Here is a 27,776-nt window from a genome sequence, read left to right as displayed (position 1 = left end):
AATTGTGGGACGAGTAGGTGTTGACTAGGCAAGGGGCTTGGAGTTAGGGAAGAGAGTAGAATGTAAGAGAAAGAAGCTTTTGTAGGTGAGAGAGACCCCCGGGGTGAGTGGGAAGCAAGGTCTGCACATTTGGTCAGGTGGCTGGTCAAACTGTGACTGTGGGCAGAACTACTGTCTCATTCGGAAAGCAGACTTGTGACCTGAACCTTATTTGTGTCGTGTTCTAAATTATACCCCGAAGGATTATCCTGCAAACCCTTCAGGTGCACATGCCCCACTTTAGAGTCCATTGCTCTGAACGGCTGGGATAGCTGTGTTGAAACTAGCCTTCTAGTTTCAAACAAAAGCAAAGCAGAGTAATTTATTTCCCTCTATAAATTTGTATTTGGAAGACAAATTTATGGAGAATCAGCTTTGGCTTGATGTTTGAAGAATGAGCACGTTAGTCATAAACAGACTACGAATGTCATATCTCACTAACTAGGAAACCCTAGAGGATGGAGGAAAGATTATTGGTTACATACCTTGTATGAAGGAATGTTTTTCTCATTGCTGTTGGCCAAAAGGACAGTTAATTGCCATTTTATATTAAATATACCTGTAATTATTTTTGTTGGGAGATACTTGGAAGATAGCTTTTATTAGTCTATAGGAGATATGGTTCATACTACTTGGAATCTCTTATGAAGAAATGTTTTTTCATGATACACTTTATCAAATTTATATCATCGCATTTTTATCAGTCAGAATCTTTTATTTTTTGAAGAAATGGAAAACCCAACCCAAGTAAGCTTGAAGGAAAGGGGATTTATTGACTCAGCCAACTTTCAGAACTGGTCTCCAGGGCTTTAACTTCTTTGTCATGTCTGAGTTTCAAGGTATCTGTCTTTCTCACCTTTGCTTTCTCTGGGATAGTTTTATTCTTTCAGAGCAGAAAGTCCTTCTTCATGTGGTAGTGATATAAGGGAGAGTACCTGCCTTCTAGCACCTGTCTATGTAAAATCCTATGGATGGATTAGGACTCTGATGATGGCCTGTGTGCTGTGATTGGCAGGCCCACAGGAGCGCATGGAATGGGAAAGGAACAGTTTCTGAAAGGCAGGATTTGCTATTACCACAGAGGAAGGGGTGCCAGGAGTCAAAAACATTGTGTTTATTACAAGTAATAGGAAATAGAGAACAGGAAGGCATAACATATTCTTTAAGGATATAAAAGGTGATTTAATTTTGTTTTCCTAATCATTCATTCTTATAGAGTATGCAAGCTGCAAGATGTCCTACAGATGAATTATCTTTAACTAACTGCGCAGTTGTGAATGAAAAGGATTTCCAGTCTGGCCAGTGAGTATCTGACTTCATTTTCTTCTTACCTGCAAAGTGGTATTTTAGAAACTTGTCAAGAGTTTTTTTTTTTTTTTTTGAAACCTTGGAGTGTAAGTTTTTAAATTCCTCTTGCTGAATTGGAAAATGGAAGAGATGAAAAAGAGTTGTATATTTACTGCATCAAATTTTGGTAAATATAGTGTTTTCTAAGTCATGCATAATTTTTTATATGTAACTTTATTTTTCCATTGGTTTTCTTAGCAGAGCTAAGCATACTGGTTGTATGACTCATTATATAGCGTAGTCATTAGGTTTTTGGCTCTGGAGCAGATGGTCTGCGTTTGGATCCTGGCTCTGCCTATTACAAACTGGGTGACTGTGGGTAGGTTATTTACCCTGACTGTGCCTCAGTGTGTCGACCTGTACAATGGGGATGACGACACCATCTTCCTCAGGGTATGTGTGAATATTGAGTTACACAAATAAATCACTTAGAACAGTGCCTACCACATTAGTAGGTCCTTAACAAATATTAGCTGTTTGATCATTGTTACTCTGACAACCCAAGAGACAAGAAAATTGGAAGATGATCAACTGTAGAATCTTAACAAGCATTTTTCATGGTCATTTAAAAAAATACACATATTTATTTTTTAATTGAAAGTTAATTGCTTTTCAGAATTTTGTTATTTTCTGTCATACAACATGATTCATTGTCATTTATTTCAGTTCATTCACATCACCCACTGCCCAAACTTCTAAATACCATGCTACCAAGTTCAGTGCCATCCACAGTGCTTCTAAGGTTGGTAGAAATAAGGACATGAAGGGGCAGTACCAGAAGGCAGGCTAGGGAAATGAGGAAGGAAGTGGGATTTTAGCTGAGCCTTTTTCTGTTTTTAAAACTATCTTCGAAATACGTAAGTCTCACAGAATTAGAATTGCTGTTTGTGGTTTTTGTCCTCAGAGTAGAGGGCTACATTACGTGATAGTATTACCATTCTTTCCAGTCCTAAAAGTTCTGTGATGTAAAACTTTCTACATATAAACTGGACTATATATTATATATAATCAGTGTGAGAATTTGCTTATGGAATTCTTTTACATGTCAAGTGTTTACTACACATGATGGGGTTACTTAAAATATAGTGGCTATAAGGAACTTGTGTCCTACTGACAAAATGGTATGTATAGAAATGTTAGCCATTAATATTTTTTAAAATTATAGTATTCTAATAAAAAAAGATAGTGTTGCTGTAACAAGAGTTTGAAGCTTCTGTCTCCTACACAGTCTTCTGAGTTTCTTGGTATAGGAGATTTATCATAAGATAACTATATTTCATCTGTTTACTTGCTGTGTTTACTTCTGAGCAGGGTGAATTAGAACAAAATGCTTTGAAATAGTAAATATTGATATCTATATGAAAGCTGATATATTTCATGAAAATTTTTCATTTTTACCACCTTTTAAATTTTATAGGCTGTTTTTCTTTCAACCTGTTGTGGAAATCTGCAAAGAGATTTAAGGAATAGTCCTAAAAACTTTTTTTGGACTGCCATATCCATGGCTCTTCTATCTCTGGTTCTTGTTCCTTTAGTCTAGTTAGTGTGTGAAATAATTCTCAGGAGAGGAAATTCATCTAATTTTTACTTAGCATCAAGTAAATCAGTGCCTTCAATTTTATGTAAACTGGAAATGTAATGAGGTTGATGTTTTGAACGGCATGTACTGTCTTGAACTTGGTCTTGATTCTGCTTGATGTCTGTTTGGCCCAAGGTGGTCCTTACACCTAGAAAACATTGTGAATTGCTGACAATTTGTGGTCCTATTTCTTCAGGACTCATATAATGCCATGCTTTCACTCGGTCCTCATCAAGCATCATCTGTTGGAAATGAGCATATTAGAGTTGATGTTCTTTATTTCCTTTGACATGGAGTGTTGACTGTGTTTCTGTCTTGTAGGCACGTGATTGTGAGGACCTCCCCCAACCACAGGTACACATTTACACTGAGGACACACCCATCTGTGGTTCCAGGGAGCATTGCATTCAGCTTACCTCAGGTAACTAGGAAGTGAATTTATTCTCCTCTAATCTTGAAAGTTGTAGAAGAATCAATTCATTTAAAGCAAGCTGTATCACCCTGTAGTGGTATTGATTCATATTGATGAAAACGATCTAGGTGTTATATAAGGAATTTAAAGATACGTTCTTAATTGCCAATTTTTACTGTATCTGTATTTTATTGCCTTGATTTTTTTCCCCTAATTAAAAAAAATAATTCTGCAGTGATATCAGTTAGCTATCAGTGTCAAGTTATTTTAATGTTAGCTCTCAGGGTAATAGAGAATATATAAAAATAGCACTTACATCTAAAATTGACGTCTAAATAGCATTTTTAAATACAATGATGTTAGACTAAAGAACATGATATGAGTAGGGCTTCCCTGATGGCTCAGTGATAAAGAATCTGCCTTCAGTGCAGGAGACACAGGAGCATGTGGGTTCGATCCCTGAGTCAGGAAGATCCCCTGGAGAAGGAAATGGGAACCCACGTCAGTATTCTTGCCTGGAGAATCCCATGGACAGAGGAGCCTGACTGGCTACATTCCAAACAGTCAAGTCGAACATGCCTGAGTGACTAAGCATAGTTGTTATATCAAATTACAGCCTAACTTGCTGGGCTTCCATAATAAGTGGAAGGATTATGATTAAATTTATAGCTGTTGGTAGAGTCTGTGGAGGAGAAATTGCCTAACACTCTTGCAGGCACATAATATGTAATATAGGAGCATTGGAAGTACTAGTCTGTGTCCTTTTCCTCCCTTGTCATCTTACTCAGGCTGCTGATCTTTAGTCCTAAACAGTGCAAATGCAACCCATACCTCCTGTACTATGCCAGTTGATTGCTGCCCTCCCACCTCTGGAGGTTTAGGGAAAGAGATCAAAAGGAGAATTAACTCCTTAAGGAACTGTTAAAGATCTCTTGAATTCCTCACATGTTATGGGAAATCTTCATTTGCTATTCCCTTTCCCCCTTTTGAATGCCTCTGCAGTATCAGGACTGCTTTTTGCATTTGTTTATATAGATCAAAGGTTTGGAATGTTCTAGAGCTTACCAGCTTTCTCAGAGCTAAATTTGGGACTCAGCTGGCCAGAAATGGGATTTCTAACCATTTTTCCTTGTCTGTCTGCTTTAAAAAAATTTTCCCCAACATTTACTACAAACCAAGTACTACTCTTAAGTGCTTTTGCATGTGTTCCCTCATTGAATTCTGTCAACAACCCCAGATGATGGATAGTATTCTTATCATCCTTGAGGCTATCTCTGGGTGTAGAGCCTAAATGTGGCTGCTTTGTGACCCCAAATCTGGGCTCAACCAGTGTGCCTCTGCGTTTCCGGTTGGCCGAAAGTGGAATGGAGTATGACAGAAGAGAGAAGTGAAGGGTGGAGAGGAAGTGAGAAAGCTGGGAGGGAGAGCACTTGTTGCATGTATTCAAAACGCAGCATCTTCTTAACCCCTCATCACCACAAAGTTCACGAAGTTCAGATGAGTAGACAAACTTGTTTTTCAGCCAAAGATTATTTTTCTCACTGTTCTTTGAAGTGTTGTCAGGAAGTACTCATTTTGAATCTATATCAAGCCAGTCCTGAATTCCTGCCTGAACACAATCTGTCCTGCCTCTGTATATTCTTGCCATTGTAACCGGTCAGTACCTAGGGAGAAGCTAAAAGCCTTGTCACAAATGCCTGACGCTTCTTTGGCTAGTACACAAAGAGTAGTCATGACCATCTAATGATTTGAATCCCTGCTTGGTTTCATTATTGTCTATCTGATGAGTTCTGATTTATTTTTCATGAATTGAACATCTTTCTTTTTGTGCTACTGTATCAAACAGTATAACTGTCCACAGTACATTTAGAATCTGAAATGTCTGATACTCCGAAGGCCTTCAGGAGCGTTAAAATATTATGCAAAGGAGCATCCTACTCAGTGGTGCCGGCTTTACTGTAAAAAGGCAAACTTTCTACATTTTGAGGACAGATATTCAGGTATAAATAAACTCTAGCATATGTTTGCTAGGGCGGCTGTAACAAAGTACCACAAACTAGGTGGCTTAAAATAACAGAAATTTATTCTCCCACAGTTCTGGAGGCAGAAGTCTGAAATCAAGGTGTCAGCAGGGCCGTGTTCTCTCTGAAGGCACTAGGAAAAAATCTGTTCCATGCTTAGCTTCTGGTGTAGCAGACAGTCTTTGATGTTCATTGACTGGTGGCTGTGTCACTTTAGTCCCTGCCTTCACTGTCCCATGACTTTTTCCCCATTTGACTGTGTCTCTCTTTTCTTATAAGGAAGCCATATTGGCTTAGAGTCTATCTTAATTCATTGTGACCTCATCGTACCTTGATATCATCTGCAGAGACCCTGTTTCCAAATGCTGTCACATTCATTGGAGCTGGGGGCTAAGGCTTTAATGTATCTTTTTTGTGGGACACGGTTCGACACTTAACAGCCATGGTTTAGTCTTGGAATGTGTACATGAAATTCACAGAAATCCAGTTTTCCTCGTTTCTCTAATTTTGATGTGGTATTAAATGTCTTTTTTTCCCCCCTCTCTTTTGTTTTATAGCGAAAATGGGCTGGACTTTCTATTGGACAAGAAATAGAAGGTAGGTATATTTTTTAGCTATCTGAGGTAGATTCTCTTTACAATTTTCTCATAGAGATCTGTGCAGCTTTCTTTTCATCCATGTTACAGTTAGGTGTATGAGAATGGAAAGTAAGTAGTTAGTTACTCTGTCTACTTGTTATATGTCTGGGTATTCCTGGGAAAGGAACAGCCACATATTCATAGCTCACAGAAAAGGTACAAGGTAAATTTTTGCACAAATTACCTTTAAGAGCACTGTGTAAAAGTGCTGAGACAGAACAGGAGTGGAGGAATTGATTGGAGACTGGATAATTAGCCAGAGAAATCTTTCCAGCACTGGAGTTTTGAGCATGATTATGAAGTAGGAGAAAAGCATGACATGATAGTGACAAGGAACAAAGGCTCTTCAGATGAGAAATAAAACAAAAGGCACTGGGATGGGAGCAAGCAAATTATAGGCATCGCTCATAAGTGTGTTTGGTTGAAAGGTTTTGCCTGAATGGGTTGTATTAAGTGATGAGAGGTGGAGTACGCAGTTAGTGGGCGGCCTGGAAATACATACTGAAATTTTTGGATTTTACACAAACACACTTAAAAGTCTTGAATAAGCCCATCAAAATCCTACCTTTAGAAAAGAGTTCTAATGTCATTGTGGAGTATATAGCAAGGAGTGGGAAGAATACAGGAGTGAAGGACAATTGCTGGGAGGTTATTTGACTTGCCTGGAATTAAGCTGAATAGGACTTTGTGAAATTATGGCTATGGAAAAAATTTTTAAAAGTTGAAATTATGTTAAAGAGGAATAATTGGTATTACATGGTGATTCCATTTTACTGTATACTGAGATGTATTTTCTAATGTCTTTGTTTAAAAAGATAAATCAGGTTTAGGGTAAGGAGAAGAAAGGGTAGCAGTACTTAAGAAAACTGTGGACTTTTAAAATGTGTTATAAAGTCATCATAGTTCATTAGGGAAGGATATGGAAAGCAATTTATGACTTAAGGGAAAAAAAAAAGACTAAGCCACTTGTGGTTTATAAACCAAAGAGCTAAGTGAAAACTGGCATTGTTTCTTAGTCATTGTGGCAAAGTTGGGGAAATGAAGTGTGAAGTGTTTTTTAAGACCTAAAAAAATTCATATTATGGAAAGGTTACAAAAACAATACAGAGATATCTTCTAAAAGATACCATTTGACTCTAATCTATACAATAGTTAATCTTTATATTCTGCCTTCCTCTTTCTCCTCTCATTTTGTAATTAATTGCTTCCTTTTTTTTCAAGTTTTAAGTCTTTTTTTTTTTTTAGTGGAAGAAGCAACTTTTTAAAAGTTGAGATATAATTGACACATTATATTAGTTTCAAGTATGCATGACTGCTAAGTCACTTCAGTCCTGTCCGACTCCATGCAACCCTATGGACTGTAGCCTGCCAGGCTCCTCTGTCCATGGGGATTCTCCAGGCAAGAATACTGGAGTGGGTTGCCCTGCCCCCCTCTAGGGGATCTTCCAGATCCAGGGATCAAACCCTCGTCTCTTGTGTCTCCTGCACTGGCAGTCAGGTTCTTTACCACTAGCACCACCCTGATGCTGGGAAAGATTGAAGGCAGGAGGAGAAGGGGACGACAGAGGATGAGATGGTTGGATGGCATCACCGACTCGATGGACATGAGTTTGAGCAAGCTCTAGGAGTTGGTGAAGGACAGGGAAGCCTGGCGTGCTGCAGTCCATGGGGTTACAAAGAGTCGGACACAACTGAGCGACTGAACTGAACCATCTGACATAATGATTTGATATTTATATACATTGTGAAATGCTTACCACAATAAATCTAGTTAACATCTGTCACAAGATTTTTTTTCTTGTGATAACAACTCGTAAGATCTACTCTATTAGCAACATTCAAGTGTGCGATACAGTATTACTATAGTCACCATGATGTACATGTTGGTTCATTTCTTTCTATGGTATTTATACACTGTGCTGTGCTGTGCTCAGTTGCTTCAGTCGTGTTCAACTCTTTGCGACCTCATGGACTGTAGCCCACCAGGCTCCTCTGCCCATGGGGATTCACTAGGCAAGAATACTGGAGTGGGTTGCCATGCCCTCCTCCAGGATTTACATGCTATTCTTCCACAAATGACCCCATATTTGTTTTAGTCTCAGTTCTACAATAAATCTCTTAAATGATCATGATCAGTCCTTTTGCCAGTTTCTACTTGGTTGGATAAAACCTATCCTCTAGTAGATTCTTCCAGGAAGTATATATGTGTATAGTGTTTCCTAAGTTCTTGGATATTCAAACTTTTTTCTTTTATATCTTTGATGCCTTTAAGGGAAACTTAGTTGGATATAAAATTTTTGGCTTTTCTTTCCTTGAATTTCTTGAAAATACTGTATCACATTGCCTTATTTTGTATCAAACTGTTGAGAAATCTGATGGCAGTCTTATTTTCTTACCTTTATAAATAATTTGATTTTTTTGCCTGGGAGCCCTGAGGGGTTTTCTGTCTTTAAATTCAAATATCCTTATTAGAATATTGCTTGGAATTGGCCATTCTGGGTCAACAACTCAGCTATACATTAATGTGTAGATTTAAATTTTGTCTATTTCCAAAAGATTTTCTTAGGTTTTGGTTTAAAATATTAGTTCTGACTGAATTGTTTTGATTTTCTTCTCCAGGGCTCTAATTATATATGTATTTTAGGCCTTATCTCTCTTACATCTCAGCTGCTTTCTCTCTATTCTTTGTAAATGCTTTATTTTTATTATCTTAGTTGTTTTCTTGTCTTCATTCACTGCCTCTTATTAAATATTAACTTGAATCTATTCTTCCATGGACACTTTGTAATATATTATTCACTTCTGAGTAATTTTGTTTTTCCTCGATTTCTTTCCTGTGTTTGATAAATTCATTGCATTTCTTTTATTAATATTTGTCTGTTTCTGTTCTTAGTTTTTAATCTTCTGACTTTAGGTGTTTTGTTATATGTCTAAGTACTTGTTTGAGGATACTTAATTTAGTTTAAAATGTTATGTATATTTTCTATTTCATAATTGATCTTTTAGAGAAGACAGCTGAAATGCTGCAATACTTTGTTATTTGTTATGTTTTCTTTACAGAAACTTTGTGGAATTATTATTTTTTTTGTTTCATATGATTTTGTAGGCAAAATTATTAGTGCAAGAGCATTCTTTCCTGTTAGTGTAGAGAAGGGCAGTTTCTTTAATAATGGTGAGGTGGGGTAGGTAGAAAGGTTGGTTGGTATAGCTTATTTCTGTTTGGTTTCTGTGTGATCCCTAATTTTCCTCTCTTCCTGTCTTCTTTCCTTTATTGCCATGTCTTGAAGGGCACCACCCTTTCTATTTCTGTCTGATTCTTCCCAGTGATTCTTTGATGTTACTACTTCCAGTTCTACTTACTTTCAGGTCCCTTCTGGGTACCTAGCGTCTTGGATTACCAAGTCCCAAACCTGTGTATAGTGTTTTGGCTTTTGCTATTACACTTTCTCTTTTGAGGGGTGATTTTTGTTTGTATTTTCCCTATGTACTGCTTTCCCTTCTATTTTTCCACAGTGGGAGCTCTGTCTGATCTTGTTACATATTTCTCTATTTTCAAGTAATTTGAGTTTTGTGATATTCTGTGTCTCTTAGTAATGCTGACGGTGTGGACTGTGCGTAGCATTATTTGTTCTCCTTGCGGTTCCCACAGAGTTTTAGGAGGATGTGTGGGAATGTTCAGATTCACATTCAGATCCTCTGGATCCAAGCTTTTGGAGATATTCAAAGATACATTTACTTTAAACTGGTTGAAAGAAAGCAATTACTTAAAGCAGTTGCCTGGAACACATTATGAGCCTAGTCTGTAGTCAAGATGCCTGAGAAGAGAAGTTGGTAAAGTGGAAGGAGAGAGTATCCTCTTTCTCATTTAGGAACTTGGCAACTTACTGTTTGTTTGTTTGTTTTTTCTGAATCAGAAGGAACTTAAATATTGGGATTGTCTTTATTTGGTCTTTTCTTTGTAGAAGTAGGATTAAAGATAACATTTTTCGCCTAGGGGTGAAAATAAAGGAAATTAGATAAGATAACTCGTAGTGAATGTTGGAGAATTAGTGCTTTCTAAACTTGCCTCACAGAAACACCTGGGGAGTTCTGTTTTTTTTTTTGTTTTTTTAAAGATTCTCAGGCCCCTCCCTTGGGGAGTCTAATTCATGAATCTGTGTTTTTAACAATCACCCTTAAGTAGTTGTTATCAGTCACATTTTTGGGAACATTGACATAAGTGATTCCCTTAACTGTCACCTCCTCACTTGAAAGCATAGCGTGAATTTCAGCTGAGGCAGTGCAGGAGTTCGGCACCAAAGGGAAGTAGGTCAGTGCCTGAAGCCAGGGTTCCCTGTTTGTGGACACTGTCAGAGATAAAAATGAACACTTGTTAAATCTAATGAGAAGACCAATGTGTATGAGGCTTAGGTTTCTAATTTTCTTAAACTTACTTTTCTAAATATGAATGTTCTTAAGTTTTAATGCAGATAAATTCTGTTGTGAAAAAGAAAATTCAAGATGAAATGAAAAAATGTGTTTTGTGGCCTTAAATTGTGTTTAAAGCATTCTCCTGCTACCAGAAATGCTTACCTTGAATGTAAAATCAGTTCTTTAAAAAGGCAAATCAAACAGACCTAATTGGCAGAATTATAAAACTTAAGTGTTCAGATGGGACTAAGGTGGAGTAAGCTTGAGGTAAGGAAGGGTTTGGGGGCCTGATTGTTGTCATGATGTAGCATAAAGGTACAAAGCTTTTTCAGTGTAAGTAGCTGCTGCTGCTGCTAAGTCGCTTCAGTCATGTCAAACTCTGTGCAACCCCATAGACAGCAGTCCACCAGGCTCCTCCATCCTTGGGATTCTCCAGGCAAGAACACTGGAGTGGGTTGCCATTTCCGTCTCCAATGCATGAAAATGGAAAGTGAAAGTGAAGTTGCTCAGTTGTGTCCGACTCTTAGCGACCCCATGGACTGCAGCCTACCAGGCTCCTCCGCCCATGGGATTTTCCAGGCAAGAAAACGAGTGGGTTGCCATTGTCTTCTCCGAGTGTAAATAGAGGTGTAGACAAAGAGAGAATAGGAAGTTTGGTATGAAGGGGAGTGTTTATTCAAAGATTCTAAAACAGGAGTTCTGTCTGTAAGCAGAATTTTTTAGTCAGGTCAGTGATTTTAGTTCTCAGACTAAATCTTCTACAAGAATCATTTAGTTTTCTCTCTGGAAGTACCATGTTTTAAGTATTGCAGACTGATGTTCATTCAGTTAACACGTTTTTTTGAACCTGTCTTTGTAATGCCTGTTCAAAGCACTGGCTGTAATTTTTTGTTTATAAATTAATCTTTGATGTTAAATTACTATTGGTCATAAAATAAACATTCTTAACCTTTTGGCCCTTTGCTCCTTGTTGAAACCCTCAGGGCATCTGTCCCTTTGGGGGCTGATGATGGCGCTGACCATGGTGCTGCCTGTGAAACTGTCCATGGTACTGCCGTAGCATTTGAAATTGTAACAACTTAGTCTTTTCTGTTTAGGAACATTGACCTTAAATTAAGATGCATTTGAAAACTATAGTCGGTATTGATGATATTTTAATAACGTATTCAAATTTCTTGGTATAAGAATGGTTCAAACACCTGTACATATCCATGCATATATGTATACACACACATGGTGATGCCATGAAATTGTTTTGGAGTCTTTAATGCACAAAATTGTGTTATACTGTGCAGCCCTTTCTGAATTATACTTTTTTCACTCAATATTATGTTTTAATGGACCATTCATCTTTATTAAATATATATCAGATTTTAATTTTAAGTGCTACACATTATTCTACATTATGACTATGCCACATTTTATTCATCATTTCCTGACTGATAAGCATTTTTAAAATGTTTGACTATTAGAAATAATGCTGCAATGAACCTCCCTGTAACTTTCTTTTTAGACACATGTTTAAGAGTCTTCTGGGGACAGACCCCTGGAAATGAGATTGTTGATCAACTTATTTATTTTCCATTAATAATTCATCCTATAAATATTTCTTATGGAGAAACAACTAAGCTCTCTTATGAAAATCACTCAGAATGTAATCTGTACTTCCTAGGAAGGACACAAAAATAACACAACATGCAGAAGTGGAGGCCAGAGAGTATTCTGAAACTCTCAGCTGAGATTTGAGCTTATATTTGATCTTCAGCAAATTTTCCAACCCTCCATCCTGGCTTTCTTTGTTATTTTGCTTTTGAAAACATATATCAAATATGTGTGTCCCCTTTATGATGGCAGACCAAAATACAAAAATATGATTAATCAAGCAATTTCATTCAAAGGATTTACAAAAAATCCTTGTACGTAACTCAATACTAGACTCAGCTAGTCTGTAAAAAATAAGTTGAGAACAGAAATTGGGCATGAAAGGACCATAAAGGTTTATCTAGCCCAGTCTTATTTTATAGGTGTGACAAATCAAGGCACAGAAAGTTTTTTACATTCGTCCATTTACTAATAGATTGAAACGCAGTTTCCAGAGTCCCTTTGTTTTGCCTCTTTTGTTACTAGTATGGAAAGTACAGGTGTTTTGCTGCTGTTGTTTCATTTAAACAGTTCGTGAATATATTAAGCATCCTGCTAACACCATTGTTTGTTTGCTGTGCTCGGTCATGTCTGACTCTTTGCGACCCCATGGACTGTAGCCCACCAGGCTTCTCTGTCCTTGAAATTTCCCAGGCAAAAATGCTGGAGTGAGTTGCCATTTTCTCCTCCTTGGGATTTTCTCAGCCTAGGGATTGAACCCACATCTCTGGCATCTTCTGCATTAGCAGGCAGATTCTTTACCACTGAGTCACCTGGGAAGCCCACAGACGCTGTTAATACAAAAATGAGCTAAAGGTCTGGTCTTTGTCCTGTTATGCATGTAGAACTTACTGAGGTTCCCTGAAATCATAGGTGCTCAGTAAATATTTCTGTAGTATTAAAAAAAGAAATGTCAAAGTCTTGAGTTGCTCTGGAGGAAACCCCTCTAGGAAACATTTTTTTCTCAAAGGTTTTTTTGGTTTTGTTTTGGTTTTTGTTTTGGTCCTACACTATTAATTTGCTAAAGCAAGAGTCCACACACCTCTGACCTTAGCTCTTTCTTGTGTCAAGCAAAAGTCTTGTTTGGAAACAGCATGGTATGCCATCTCCACCAGGATTTCCCATTCTGTCACTTCATCCTCTGCCTAATGAGAAGGAAGGAAGAAGGGGACAGCTGTAATTTCCCCAGAACAGTCAGGTGAGGGGTAAAAGTACAGGAGATTGCTGTTTAGTATGTTCCAATTAAGTCAGGGGGAAGAACATCTCTAGTGGTTATTATTGTGTTTAAAAAATATTGGTGCCTTATGTATTCCTCCAATGAACGTCATGAAAAATCCCTCTTTGGTCACGTTCTAACTCATTTATGTGAAACTTTTAGTTACTTGAAGCACAGCAAGGATTTGGTGTCTCTGTGATTAAAAAAAAATGCTCCTTTGTTTCCTCCCTAGTGTCCTTATATACCTTTGACAAAGCCAAGCAGTGTATTGGCACGATGACCATCGAGATTGATTTCCTGCAGAAAAAAAGTATCGACTCCAACCCGTATGATACTGACAAGATGGCCGCAGAATTTATTCAGCAGTTCAACAACCAGGCATTCTCAGTGGGTCAACAGGTAGTTTTAAACTTTCTTTCATTTAGAGACATTCTAATCTCTGTACTTGTCCAAAATTAATTGTTTTTTAAAAGCTGAGAGGAGCTTTGCATATGAATAGCTATATCTAAGGTGAGTGATAAAAAGTGAGGGAAATATATTTGCTGAACCTCTAGCAGACTGTTTAGAAAAATTATAAATTAGGTTACAGTGTCATGTATAAGGACAGAAGCTTTTCTTTCTGTAAATTTGGGAACACTGTAGACATGTATTTCAAATTTCTTTTCTTGTCATGGGACATTTGGGGATGTCTTTCTGTTTTCCTGATGTATTTCTGTAGAAAAGTAATTCTTAACTTTTTTGGTTATGAGCTTCTTTGAGAATCTTAAGAAAATTACATGTAACTATATATTCAGTTTTTTATGGAGCTTTTGAAGCCCAGATTTTCTCTTCTTAAAAATAATATTGCTTATAAAGAAGATGAGGGTCATATATACAATGGAATATTACTGAGCCATAAAAAAGTGAAATAATGCCATTTGTAGCAACAATGATGAACCTGGAGATTATCATATTGACTGAGTGAAGTGAATCAGATAGAGAAAAACATATCCTGTGATGTCACTCTTATGTGGAATTTAATTTTAAAAAAGAAGGGAACTTATATATAAAACAGAAAAGACTTACAGCTATTGAAAACAAACTTACAGTTACCTAAAGGGAAACATTGGGGGAAGGATAAATCAGAAGCTTGGGGTGGACACACACACCCACACACACACACACACACACACACACACACCACACACACACACACACCGCCCCCCCCCCACAATGTTTAAAATAGATAACCAACACAGACCTACTGTATAGCACAGGGAACTGTACCCAATATTTTGTAATAATCAATATGAGAAAAGAATCTAAAATAAAATGAATATGTGTATAATTGAATCACTTGGTGTACACCTGAAGCTAACGCAACAGGGTAAGTCAACTATAGTCCAATAGAATAAAAGAAAAAAGTGACCCTGTTTATTATTGCTCCCTTCTTTGGACTTCAGTTAGTACATTGTTTGGTCTCCTAAGAAGAAATTCTGTGTGCTTTTGTTTTTTTTTTTACCTAAAAAAATGTGTGAGTTCATAAATTATTATTTGTTTTTCTACATAAATAATCTCTGCTCTTTTGCCCTTACCATTCCATTTGTCTCTTTTTCTGTGACTTTTCTGAATCATTAACTCCTTCCTCCTCCCATAGCTCCACAGCAGCTGTTCTCAAACTGTGGCCTTGAGGCCGTTTCAGGGGGTTTGTGAGGTCAAATCTAATACCAAAACATTTTTTAAAAAGGGTGTTATGTGCCCATTTCATCTTATTCTCTCACAAGTGGAGTTGTGCATAGTTACACTGCCTGCTGAGGCAAACATGAATGCTGAGTGGTCTTCCATTAAGCAAGAAATTAGAGATTTGCAGAAATGTCACAGTGCCACTCTTCTCACTTATGTTTTATACCTTGGGAAATTGAAATATTTTAAAATAAATTATAACTATGTTATTTATGTTAATATATAATATACTTAATTATTGTTTTTTTAATTAATAAATTTTCTTGTTCTAATTTCTAATACAGTGAATATCAACAGATTATTACAATCCATATAAACAAAATTTGGGGGTTTAGGAATATAAAAGGATTCTGAGCCCAAAAAGTTTGAAAATTCCAGCTTTATAGTGTTCTGATCTCTCATGAGTTACATAGACTGTCCTTGTGTCTCTCCTGTGGGAAGGCCTGTAAAATGGAAGAAATGGCAGAAGGAGGGACCTGTGGAAATGAGTGGAGTGTATTACCTGGAAAGACGAGACTCTTAAGGATTTGGTTAACCCATATATCGTAATATCAAACTTTCACAATTGAAAACTTGAGTTACTGATAGACAGGAAAAGGACACAGAACACATATTATTGTTTTTAAGAGTACTGGAATTGGAATGAACCTCAGAGGTTATCTTGTCTAACCTCCTCATTTTGCACATGAGGAATTTTATTTAGGTCCAAAGACGACCTGTGAGCTGCCCTGTGTAGCTGAGACAAGAACCTTCTAGTCAGTTGATCCATTCATTAGCAAATACTTATTGAACACCTAGTACAAGTTCAGTAACTACTATTTTAGGCCCTGTAAATCTTTGGTGAATAAGACAGACACAGTTCCTACCTTTGTAGAGTTTCCTTTCTAGTTGGAAAAGACAGAAAATAAGAAAGAAACGCCATGTACTGTTAATGTCAGTCAAATGGGATGATGCACTAGAGATCCGCTGGGCTGCTCCTTGGAATTAGATGGATTGAGGCGGCTCCCCAGGGTGATAGGTAGCTGACAGTTTGTTGATTTACCTGCCCATTGCTTTTTGGGCTTCACCATAGTCCTTCTGGATTCCTACACTTTCTGATAGTTGTGCTCAAATTGCCTAACTAAAACTTCATTGTTTTTACCTTCTCTTTTAGCTTTTGTATTTTAATAGAAAATGCCTTGGTATTTGTAATAATTTAAAACCCAGTGACATGCAAACGTCTACAAACCCACGAAAGAAAATCCTCCATAATACAGAGAAGAAATAAATATCTTAAATCATTCTTCTTAGTATTTATTCCCATTCTTGGTAGTTAGTAGTGGCAGGATGGACAGTCAGCCTTGTTTATTGTATTTTTGTTGTACCCCGGAACCTCAATGAGGGCCTAGCTTGTAGAAGGCACTTAATAAATATTTGGCGAGTGAACGAGCATTCAGAAGCTGTGTCTGCACTCGCATGGGAGGCACTTAGTGTTGATTGTAGAAAAGCATGATGTGGAGGCACACAACCCAGGCTTGCATCCCGGCACTGCCATTTGCTGTTACTCTAGGCCCCATTTAACTCCTCTCTGAATCTCAGCATCCTTACTGGTAAAGTAGGACTGATTTTTTGCAAGAGAGTTACTGAGTATTACAGAACATCCTGTAATGTTTGTTTGGCACACAGCAGACACTCAGTAAATGTTAGTTCCTTTGTTATGTGGGTAGTTTGCCTTGTGGAGAAGAGTGATATACAAGAGAAAGCTGCTTGCCTGCGTTTGAAAAACATTGGCGATTATGTGAAAATCAAACCATTATATCATGCAGTGATTTTTTTTCCCCCGTCTTTTCTACATAGCTTGTATTTAGCTTCAATGAAAAGCTTTTTGGCTTACTGGTCAAAGACATTGAAGCCATGGATCCTAGTATCCTCAAGGGAGAGCCTGCAACTGGTAAAAGACAGAAGGTATGCTTTATTTCTGATAATCTGTATGATGTGCCTTGTACAAATTAATACAATTTTCCTAGCCATTCTCTCCCTCAGTGATTTCTTTTATATTCTGTACTCTTCTAAGATAGTAGGGAAAATTTGCCTTTAAAGCCAGCATAGTTATTAAAATACAGTATAAAACAGACTCATGTGAAGATCTAATAGTAATTTGAAATAGCTGATAGTTTGAAAAATTTGCTTTGCTCATGGAGACTTCATTTCTCTTTTGTTTTTCACCTTGCTTTGAGAAGTCCAGAAATCTGCTGTAAGACTAACTACTAATTATTGTCTTTCTTTATAGATTGAAATAGGGCTGGTTGTTGGAAACAGTCAGGTTGCATTTGAAAAAGCAGAAAATTCATCACTCAATCTTATTGGTAAGATTTACAATTTTTAGAAGATTCTGAGGGACCATCTGTTAATAATGGGCTTCCCTGGTGGCTCAGACAGTAAAGAACCTGCAATGCAGGAGACCTGGATTCGATCCCTGGGTGGGGAAGATCCCCTGGAGGAGGGCCTGACAACCCACTCTAGCATTCTTACCTGGAGAATCCCCGTGGACAGAGGAGCCTGGTGGGCTACAGTCCTTGGGGTCACAGAGAGTCAGACACGACTGAGCGACTAAGCACAGCACATCTGTTAACAATACGTGACTCAACTACAGTGATTAAACAGGGAGGGAGAACAGAGACACTTGCCTTGAAAAGGCCAATCACAGAATCATGGAGTATTTCCTATCTTTCGGATGTACTGATGTAGAAAAAATTTAAAACCTTCACTAAATCAGTTTTGTCCAATAGAAATATAATGTATGTCATTTTAAATTTCCTAGTAACCTCACTAAAAAAATAAAGGAAAAGATAGATAAAAATTAATTTTTAAACTTTTAATAAATATGTGCAGGCTGACAGAAGATTCATGAAAGATATTTCAGAAAGTTCCTGTATACACTTAACCAGCTTCCTGTGATGGTACCTCTTAAGTAACCATAGTACACTTTTCCAAAACTAGATTAACATGTTTCCATTGCTGCTAACTGTTTTAGAGACTTTATTTGGATTTTGTCAGTTTTTTCATCATGTCCTTTTTCTGTTCCAGGATCTAACTCGGAATTCCACGTTGCATTTAGTGGTTTAGTCTCCATAGTCTTCTCCAGTGTCTGACAGTTCCTCAGACTTTCATTGTCTTTTCATGACCATGAGAGCTGGTCATGTATTTTGTAGAATGTCCCTCAGCTGGATGTGTGTTATATGTGATACTAGCATTATTTCCATTAGTGACTGAGTTAAACGATCAGTGTACAGGTAAAGAAAGTCTTTCCAGCAGATTCATAGTTCAGTCCTACTCTTGTACGTTAACCCCACTTTTATTATATTAAAATAATGCGGATTGGGCTCTAAAAATAGTAAGTCATCAGCATAATGATGCCATTAACTGTATTTACCTGTGTTGGTGTCTATCCCAGTACAAGGTAGAGGATTTTCAGTGGTTACACACTTATATCCAAAGTCATTTAAATTTGAATGCGTGTCCTTTTCTCGAGAGCCATAAATTATCATTCCTCTTTTATTGTTTTTCAACTGTAAAATATTTATTTCATGAAATATGAATAAGCGCTCAAAAACAGCTCACTCTAAAATTTAAAATATTTGATTATATCTTCATAATGTTTTATAGTTTGTTCTTTTTGCTTAACATATTTCAAGCATCTTAATAAATATACTTCTACAATATTGTTTCTAAATGACTAATATATTGTTTTATGGCTTCCCTGGTGCTAAAGCGTCCACCTACCAAGTAGGAGACTAAGGTTCGATCATAATTAGGATATATCATAATCTCCTGTTGTTGATCCAATATGTTTCTGGAGTGATTTCTTTGTATATTATATGGTATATTATTCCAAGAGAGTTGCATGACTTTTGTACAATGGAGGTAATTTCTAAGTGTGATGAATAGTTTTCCCCCACCATTGGAAAGTAAAATTGTACAATTTCGCCACAAGAGGGCAGTAGAGTTTAAGAAAAGTATTTTTGGTTACTTCGTAAAGGAAGTGTTAAGTCCACAAAACTAACCATACAGTTAGCATCTAGGGTAAACTTTTTCTAATGTGACCTGTTATTCCCTAATTAAAAGAAAACTATAGTACTTTCTTTTTTTTGTTTATGTGGGCTGTACTAAGGCACTTTTATTCTTTGTGTTTGAGAGAGTTAATGTGGTTCTCTTGAGTTTCTTTAGGGGGCACTATGACATTTAAGTTAGATAATTTTCTTCTTTGTGAAAGAATTTGAAAACATGAATTTTGAAATCATCCAAGACTTTAGGATAATTTTAGATTATTGTGCAAATGAAGAAAAAGCAAATAAGACATTAAACTTCATACATCTTTTCAGGCTGAAGAGTTAAATTCCTGATTATATACTTAATTTAGATAAGTATATGTATTTTTAAATATTGCTTTAGGAGCCTTGAGGGACTGCTAGATTTCAGTTGCATGTCTGGCAACTAGTGTTTTCTTCATCAGATATGCACATGGTGTTTCTTCTAATCAACCAAGTTAGTTAACGTGGTTAGGAGTTAGAGGTCAATAAGACCAAGCTTCATGGATTGACTACACCATGAGTGACCCTAAATGGGGACCAGACAAACTAGCGAATATAACAAAACTCATCCTTCTTAAAAAATCAGCTAAGAAGGTGTTTTCATGTTTGATAGCTTTTCTTTATTCACTGAGGATGCCCAGGGAGTTCTGACTGTTTTTTTACGCTTAATGATGAAGTTCTTCTCTCACATTTGATTATCTTTGTTTGAAATAGGCAAAGCGAAAACCAAGGAAAATCGCCAGTCCATCATCAATCCTGACTGGAACTTTGAGAAAATGGGAATAGGAGGTCTGGACAAGGAGTTTTCAGATATTTTTCGACGAGCATTTGCTTCCAGAGTATTTCCTCCAGAGATTGTGGAACAGATGGGTGAGTTTTAAAAAGAAAAATTGGATAAAATCTTGTATTGTTTTTAAAAAATGGATGTGATAAAATCTGTTTTCAGTAATGTTTTGAAATTATTTTTCAGTCCTGACAAACTGTTTCTGTTTTCTTCCTCTTTTAAAAAAGCTTAAAAAAACTTTTAAAGTTTTAGGACTTTTAAAACTACATTTTAATTTTATGGGAAAATCATAATAATTGTGGTTGCTTGATTTAATTTATTTATCCAAGTATGTTTCTCTATAGGACATATTTAGAAATTTCATTATATTTATGAATTTTTAACAGGGCCTATTTAGAAATGTCATCTGACTCTAAAGATTCACTAAAGGTCAGATTTACTGTGCCGAATAGTCATTATCTATTAGACTATGGATACTGTTCTAATATTAGCTGTTGCTTTTTTTAAAAATTGTATTACCCAGTTAATACATCTTCATACCTGGTAAATGGATACTTGGCATGTTTTAAATTTATGCAAAAGGACAAATGCAGAATATACATAGGAATTTCCACATTGCATACAAAGAAATGCACTAGTCATTTATCACTTCTTTCTTGAAGGTTTATTTAATTTATCTATGTGTGAAATGCTTTATTTGCCCTGGTGGAAATGCTGTCATGACTGTTTTCGTATGTATATCATACGTTGGATTGGAATGTTAGCTACAGAATATCTGAAGAAGGAATTTATACCATAACAGCTTCTGGCAGACTATTCGTGTTAAAAACTGTATCCAAAAAAACTGAAGGAATACAAATATATTACTCCCTTCACCTCCATCACTCTTTATCTTTAAATTGCTACTAGGAGATAAAAGTATATTCATCATGGTGGGGCTGAGAACTACTTTCTAGGCACTAAGTGCTCGGTTCTCTCAGCCTCCTGTTGTTGGTAGCCGTTTGGCCTAGTCGCTCACTCTGATAAGTTACACACAGCACACACCTGTTCACTGGCTAAAGGTCGAGCTTGAAATTGGATTAAGAGAAAATGACAGAGACCCTCATCACCTGAGTTTTATACACCTTGAAATGGCAATAAGATACTTTTTTTTATCTGAAAGACACAAAGGCCAAGTCCATAAAAAAACAGAATTTTAATTTGGAAAATAGTTAAAAATGTGATAGTTCACTACCTTGGTAAGGTGTATTTTGAGGCACAATAAATCCATAAAACTTTAAAGACATGGAAATATTGATTAAGTATGTTTGAGATATAAGATTCCAAATGTTCTAAGTTATTCTTGTGCAATATCTTTTTACATATTTTCAAGCCCGAGCCCCATACAGAGAGTATGATGATTGTGTCTTTGAACATGTAAACTCCCCCTGGTGGCTCAGCGGTAAAGAATCTGCCTGCCATGCAGGAGACGTGGGTTTGGTTCCTGGGTTGGGAAGATCCCCGGAGAAAGGAATGGCAACCCACTCCAGTATTCATGCCTGGGAAAGTCCATGGACAGAGAATCCTGGAGGGCTACAGTACATGGGGTCACAAGAGGCAATACAACTTAGCGAGTAAACCACCATCCCTCTACAGCCAACAAGTAGAAAAACAGCTGCTTCTATAAGTTATATCTTTTAACTATATTAAAATACTTTCTCAAGGTTTAAAAGCTTACGAGCATTCAGATACTAGTTTCCTGTTTGTGCATTGTCCAAGCCTTGCTCATTAGGGCCTCTCTCTGAGGTTGAGAGAACAACCTATAAAGAAGTAAACCCGTTTCTGTTGGTTTGTGACTCTGTCAGCTCTTGAAGAGTTTGAAATTAAAACAGATTTGGAATTTCTGAGTGACTTTAATCTGTTTCTGCAGTCCATACTGAAATTAGTTGAGTTGTACAGTATGCTTTTTGTTGTTAACGTGCTTTTTGACCAAGGACCTTGAATTTCAGGTTTGTTTGTTAGTACTACTACCCATTACATTTTTTATGGATTTATTTTTCTAATATTTCTATTGGTTTACTTAGGCATAAATGAGTTCTTTTTAAAAGCAATACTTCTTTATCTTTATGGCTTTTTGTTATCAAGAAGCATGTGTTGTCAATTTGACTTAAAAGAATAAATTGGGGTGGGAGGGAGGCTGAAAAGGGAGGGGATATATGCATATATATAGCTAATTTGCATTGTTATATAGCAGAAACTAACAACATTGTAAAACAGTTATGTTCCATTTTAAAAATAAATTTAAAAACCGGGTAGGGGGAAGGCAGTAAGTCTTAAGGTACCTTGGCTTTTGAGCTGAACTGAAAGACATTTTTTTTTCTTTTTTCTGAATGAAGACTCTCAGTGTCCTTATGCTACTTCTTTAATGGTGAAATGGCTGAGAAAGAATTCTCTTGCTGTGCGTGTATCATTCCTTATCTTCCTATAGAAGCTTCTTTTCTCATTTGAATTTTGGAGAAATTACGTAGAAAAATTTCATTGCCTTCTGAGTACAATGTGGTTAGAAAGTTCTCATTAGGCTTTGATAAAGGCATATAGAAAGTACAAATTGCTACATTTAATTTAACATTACATGCATCTTGTTAATGTATATCCTGTGTTCTTTTACCCTGCCAAGTGGGAACAAAATTTGCTGATTTTTTTTTCCTTCATTCTTTGTTAATGAAATAGTCAACCTGCATGGGATCTCACTGGACATGGATATGATTGGTTAAATCAATTCAAATGAAAAAAAAAATAAGGATTAGAAAAGAACAATTAATGTAGGTTATGAGACTGTTTTATTTAAACAGGGAACATTTTTATTTTGGCTTGAGACCAAATCATTGTCTTTACCATGGAGTCTAGAGTTACGTCTACTTTGTAAACAGGAATCTTAACTAAATGGATCTTCTTGCCTATATATCAAGGTTTCAAGTTCACAAAGTGATGAATTTAGAATTCTCTTCTGTCATTGTGTTTATAAGACTGATAATTATGCTTCTTGGTAATATAGTTCTTTCTTCTTGCCTGTAAAACTTCATGTTGCTTTTCAAAATTGCATATATAGTTTGATACATACAGAATTTTGCTGATGAGATACAAAGAGACTAAAGAATTAACCAGAGGCCCACAATTACGCAGGAAAAAATAGGGATCAGATAATGTAATAGACATGAAATAAGGGTCCCAGAGTTTCCCATAGGTTAGTTTTTCTCTTGAAACACTTGCAAGTATGTAATATACACCTTCCTGTTTTTGTTATAGTATTTTAAGAGATAATCTTTTAAAATTTTTATTCATTCATTTTTGGCTATGCTGAATCTGCATGGGCTTTTCTCTTGAAGTGAGTGGGGCTGCTCTCAGGTTGCGGGGCGTGGGCTTCTCATTGCAGTGGCTTCTCTGTTGCTGAGCGCGGGCTCTGGGGTGTATAGGCTTCACTAGTTGCAGCTCCTGGGCTCTAGAGTGCAGGCTTCATAGTTGTGGCACATGGGCTTAGTTGTTTCAAGGCACGTGGGATCTTCCCAGATCAGGGATCCAATTCATGTCTCCTGCATTTGCAGGTGGATTCTCTACTGGTGAACCACCAGGAAAGCCCCTGTTAAAAAAATTTTTTTATATATAGAATTAAAGTCAAGGAAGGTCTTTAAGGGGAAAAGAGGTCACATACAACCAGCCCCACAGAGAGTGGAAGAAAGCTCATATGTAGAATTAGGAAAAGGAGTTACTTTGGGGGAATGCACTTTGGCTTCTGTTGTTCTTTTCTGCATCATTGTAACTATTTACTTTTTCCTTGTCTGGAGCAGTTGGACTCACCCCAAAACCCACATGGGGCTGCTCTTCCTTAAAAGCACATGAAAGCATTAGCAAGGAAAACTAGACCTAAAGTTTGCACTTAGTGGGTACCCAACAGCCTCTTAGTTAGGATGTCCTCCAGCGCCTACAGTGATATCCGTTTAGTTAGGAAAGACCTTAAATCCTTACTCTGTGGGATAATAGAAGTACCTTTTGGGTCCCAGATAGAAACCTTGGCATCAAAAACCAGCCTCGTTAAGTAAGGGTGAATAAACGCCTCAGCCCTTGCGTACACTGAGGTGTCAGAGGAATGCCCTTGTGCTCCTGTTCAGCCCTTCACCACGCTTACTGCCTGGTGTGCAGTTGTGTGGATAGTGCCCTGGACAAAGGATCACCTCCATTCTCATTATAGCTCTTTGGTTGGAAAAGATAGTTTGTACAAAGAAACTTCCTTTTTTGGCATCCCTGGCAGTTACCTCTATACCATAAATGTCAGAGCAAAAACAACAATTTTTTTTTTTCAAAGAACAGTGAAATAATTGTTAAAGAATTACTGTCTCTTAATATAATTTTAGGACTAAGTTCACATGCATCAAGCAAAGTGGCTTTGGCAGAAGTTATCTGTTTCAGAGCTGGAAGAAAGAGTGTAGTGACTTAAAGGCCTCAAGCCTCATCCTGTCCTTGGGTGGACCTATACCTTGTAATTGGGCTTCCCAAGTGGCTCAGTGGTAAAAGAAATCCGCCTGTCAATGCAGGAGACCGTTGAGACACAGGGTGGATCCCTGGGTCGGGAAGAGCCCCTTGAATAGAAAATGGCAACCCACTCCACTATTCTTGCCTGGAAAATCCCATGGACAGAGGAGCCTGGTGGACTACAGTCCATGTGCTCGCAGAGTTGGACACAACTGAGAGCCAGCACTATACTTTGTGATAGAAATGCAGGCCACCCCGTGGGGGGTACAGCCAATAGTTAGCATCTTGTGCCCCCTTTCTTTGAAACTGACACTGTGTTCTTTCTTGTCCCCCTTTCTCTGCCTCCATCTCTAAACCTATTTTCAATCTGTATTTTTAAAGTCTCTCTTGAAATTCTAGAGGAAAGCAACTCGTTTCTGATATCACCAGTGAAACTGCAGTTACTCTACCAAGTCAGTTGCCGAGAAGATAAGGAGCCTTTCAATCACATGCAGACATCTTTCACATGCTAAAAACAGTGCAAATAAAATACGGAGGAAGAAAGGGCGCTGAGGTTTTGTCCATGCCATATTTGGGAGAGAGGGAGTTTTTGCTAAGATTAACATAAACACTGACACTCTTAAAATGCATTTTCACACCCCCACACATGAGGAGAGATTGCAATTTAAATGGGGGTTAAGACATCTTGCCGAACTCTAGGGCTCTGTAAAAGGAACCCTAAGGCTAAAGAGCTTATCTGAAATTTGAAAAAAAACAAAAAAAAAATGAAGCTTTCTGACATTCATCTTTTTTCCTTGTATTAGTCATAACTTGCTTTTCAGCTATATTTTAGGTTTTGAATGCCAACCTGACATCTGTTCAAGTCTGCCTGTAATTTATTAGGAAAGGAAAAGAAAGCAATTGCTCACTAGTTAGAGATGCAAAACTCACCCCTTCTGCTTTTCCACTGAGTACTTATAGATGATACTTGAATATGAAGAATGTGATAATTTACTAATTCTAACTTCAGGTTGGGGAATTTATCTTATTTTTTTAATTAGAAGAAGAAAATGGCCTTATGACTGTGTGATTTTCAGAAACTGTAGAGCAGGATATAAAGATAAAACAGACACCCTGAGAAATATTATGGGTGCCTTTTTATATGCTGAAAATTTTAACCTAAAATTAAATTTTCATTGGTTTTAATTTTTTAAGTTAAACTTATTTATGTTTGAATATAAATGTTATAGTTATGCTTTTATCTCAGAGTCAAATTATATGTAAATTCAGTTGGCATTTTTAATTTATAAATAGACTTTTAGAATGATTTCTTTCTTTGAGGAAGGCAGAACTATCTATAGAATCACCACTGGATTTTATTTGCTGGCAACTACAATTGAGTTACTTACAAATCAACAGTTGTGTCATTGTGAAGTTGAAGTCTGAAGTTTTTACCTAAATGTCCGCCAGTGAGGAAATGATTAAATAAATTAGGCTGCATCCTTCCCAACCTACTGTGGAATACAGTGAAACAAATCTTAAAATGATATAGCTCTAAACATACAGATACGTTTTAATAATTAAACATACTAAAGTAAATGCTGTTAGAAAAGTCAATATGAACTCACATTAAATTGAAAAAAAAACTTGCCTGCTTCCGTGAAAGGGAAATAAGGATGGGACATAAAGAGAGACTTTGTTCCTTCACTCTGTGTACCTCTTCTCTGAATGTTTAACTGTGATATTTCTGCTTGTATAATTAAAAAACAAAAAGACAACCATATAGGCTCTGTCTGTCTCATGGCAGCTCCCCTGACGGCACATCAAGGGAGCTGGGGGACAAGGATGTCCCTCTCCCTGGTGAAGTTTCTGTGGAGAAGGAGAGCTCAGAGACAGGCCTGGATCCCAAGAGCTACGATGGCAGCCCCTTGCTAAGCATAGGCAGTCCTTTTCTCCTGAAAGATAAAAACAGTTTCTTGATGTGTAACAGACCACTTCCTCCAGTTAATTTCTGCATTGTAGAATGGATATACTTTTTGTATTATGGAATGGGTGCAAGTAGCTTGTATTCCCTCCCAACCGTGAGAACATTTGCACCCGAGACTTTAGAGACTTTAAGCAGCTGTGGAAGCATGAGAGAGGAAGGAGTGGGAGAAGGGATTGGGGGAGAGCAGAGTGTCTGCCATGTGAGCAACCATGCTTGAATCCCTTTGGTCTTAAAAACCTTTCCACTCAGGAACCTAATTCATGTGACTCCTAAAGTAAAATGGTTGGTTTTTTTTTTTTTTTTTCAATTTTCCTTCTGTATTCAGGTGGTAATGGTGATGTTAGCTGTTAATTATATAGGGCCAGGCACTGCTCTAAATGCTTTACATCTATTAATTTATTTAACCCTCACAACAACGTTATGGGGTACATACTGTATTGTCCTCATTTAATGGAAAAGGTAAGTGAGTCTCTAAAGGTTGAGTAACTGGTCCAAGACATATAGCTAGTAAGTGGTAGATTTGAACTCAGTCTGGCCTTCCTCAGCAATCAATGCAAAGAAATAGAGGAAAACAAAAGAATGGAAGAGACTAGAGATCTCTTCAAGAAAATTAGAGATACCAAGGGGACATTTCATGCAAAGATGGGCACGATAAAGGACAGAAATGGTATGGACCTAACAGAAGCAGAAGATATTAAGAAGAGGTGGCAAGAATACACAGAAGAACTATACAGAAAAGATCTTCATGACCCAGATAACCACAATGGTGTGATCACTTACCTAGAGCCAGACATCCTGGAATGCTAAGTCAAGTGAACCCTAGGAATCATCACTGCGAACAATAGTGGAGGTCATGGAATTCCAGTTGAGCTATTTCAGATCCTGAAAAATGATGCTGTGAAAGTGCTGCACTCAATATGCCAGCACATTTGGAAAACTCAGCAGTGGCCACAGGACTGGAAGAGGTCAGTTTTCATTCCAATCCCAAAGAAAGGCAATGCCAAAGAATGTTCAAGCTACCACACAATTGCACTCATCTCTCACACTAGCAAAGCAATGCTCAAAATTCTCCAAGCCAGGCTTCAACAATACGTGAACCATGAAATTCCACATGTTCAAGCTGGATTTAGAAAAGGCAGAGGAGCCAGAGATCAAATTGCCAACATCCATTGGATCATCGAAAAAGCAAGAGAGTTCCAGAAAAACATCTATTTCTGCCTTGTTGACTACACCAAAGCCTTTGACTGTGGATCACAACAAACTGTGGAAAATTCTGAAAGAGATGGGAATACCAGACCACCTGACCCATCTCCTGAGAAATCTGTATGCAGGTCAAGAAGCAACAGTTAGAACTGGACATGGAACAACAGACTGGTTCCAAATAGGGAAAGGAGTACATCAAGGCTGTATATTGTCACCCTGCTT

The 27,776-nt window shown here is 37.2% G+C and overlaps 1 protein-coding gene across 1 annotated transcript in view; it reads left to right on the top strand.

The window, feature by feature from the left end:
- NSF (N-ethylmaleimide sensitive factor, vesicle fusing ATPase) overlaps positions 1–27,776 on the top strand; it is a 150,301-nt gene that overhangs the window by 17,358 nt on the left and 105,167 nt on the right. The window contains exons 2-8 of the mRNA XM_070389994.1: positions 1,256–1,341; positions 3,287–3,386; positions 5,956–5,995; positions 13,536–13,702; positions 16,862–16,969; positions 17,295–17,370; positions 19,810–19,965. Of these exons, the coding sequence (XP_070246095.1) occupies positions 1,256–1,341; positions 3,287–3,386; positions 5,956–5,995; positions 13,536–13,702; positions 16,862–16,969; positions 17,295–17,370; positions 19,810–19,965 (733 nt within the window). The remainder of the gene's footprint in view (positions 1–1,255; positions 1,342–3,286; positions 3,387–5,955; positions 5,996–13,535; positions 13,703–16,861; positions 16,970–17,294; positions 17,371–19,809; positions 19,966–27,776) is intronic.

This window comes from Bos mutus, chromosome 19, assembly GCF_027580195.1.
Source record: "Bos mutus isolate GX-2022 chromosome 19, NWIPB_WYAK_1.1, whole genome shotgun sequence".
Classification (NCBI taxonomy): domain Eukaryota; kingdom Metazoa; phylum Chordata; class Mammalia; order Artiodactyla; family Bovidae; genus Bos; species Bos mutus.
Note: the sequence above shows the minus strand (reverse complement) of the source record. Positions and strands in the feature narration are given on the sequence as shown.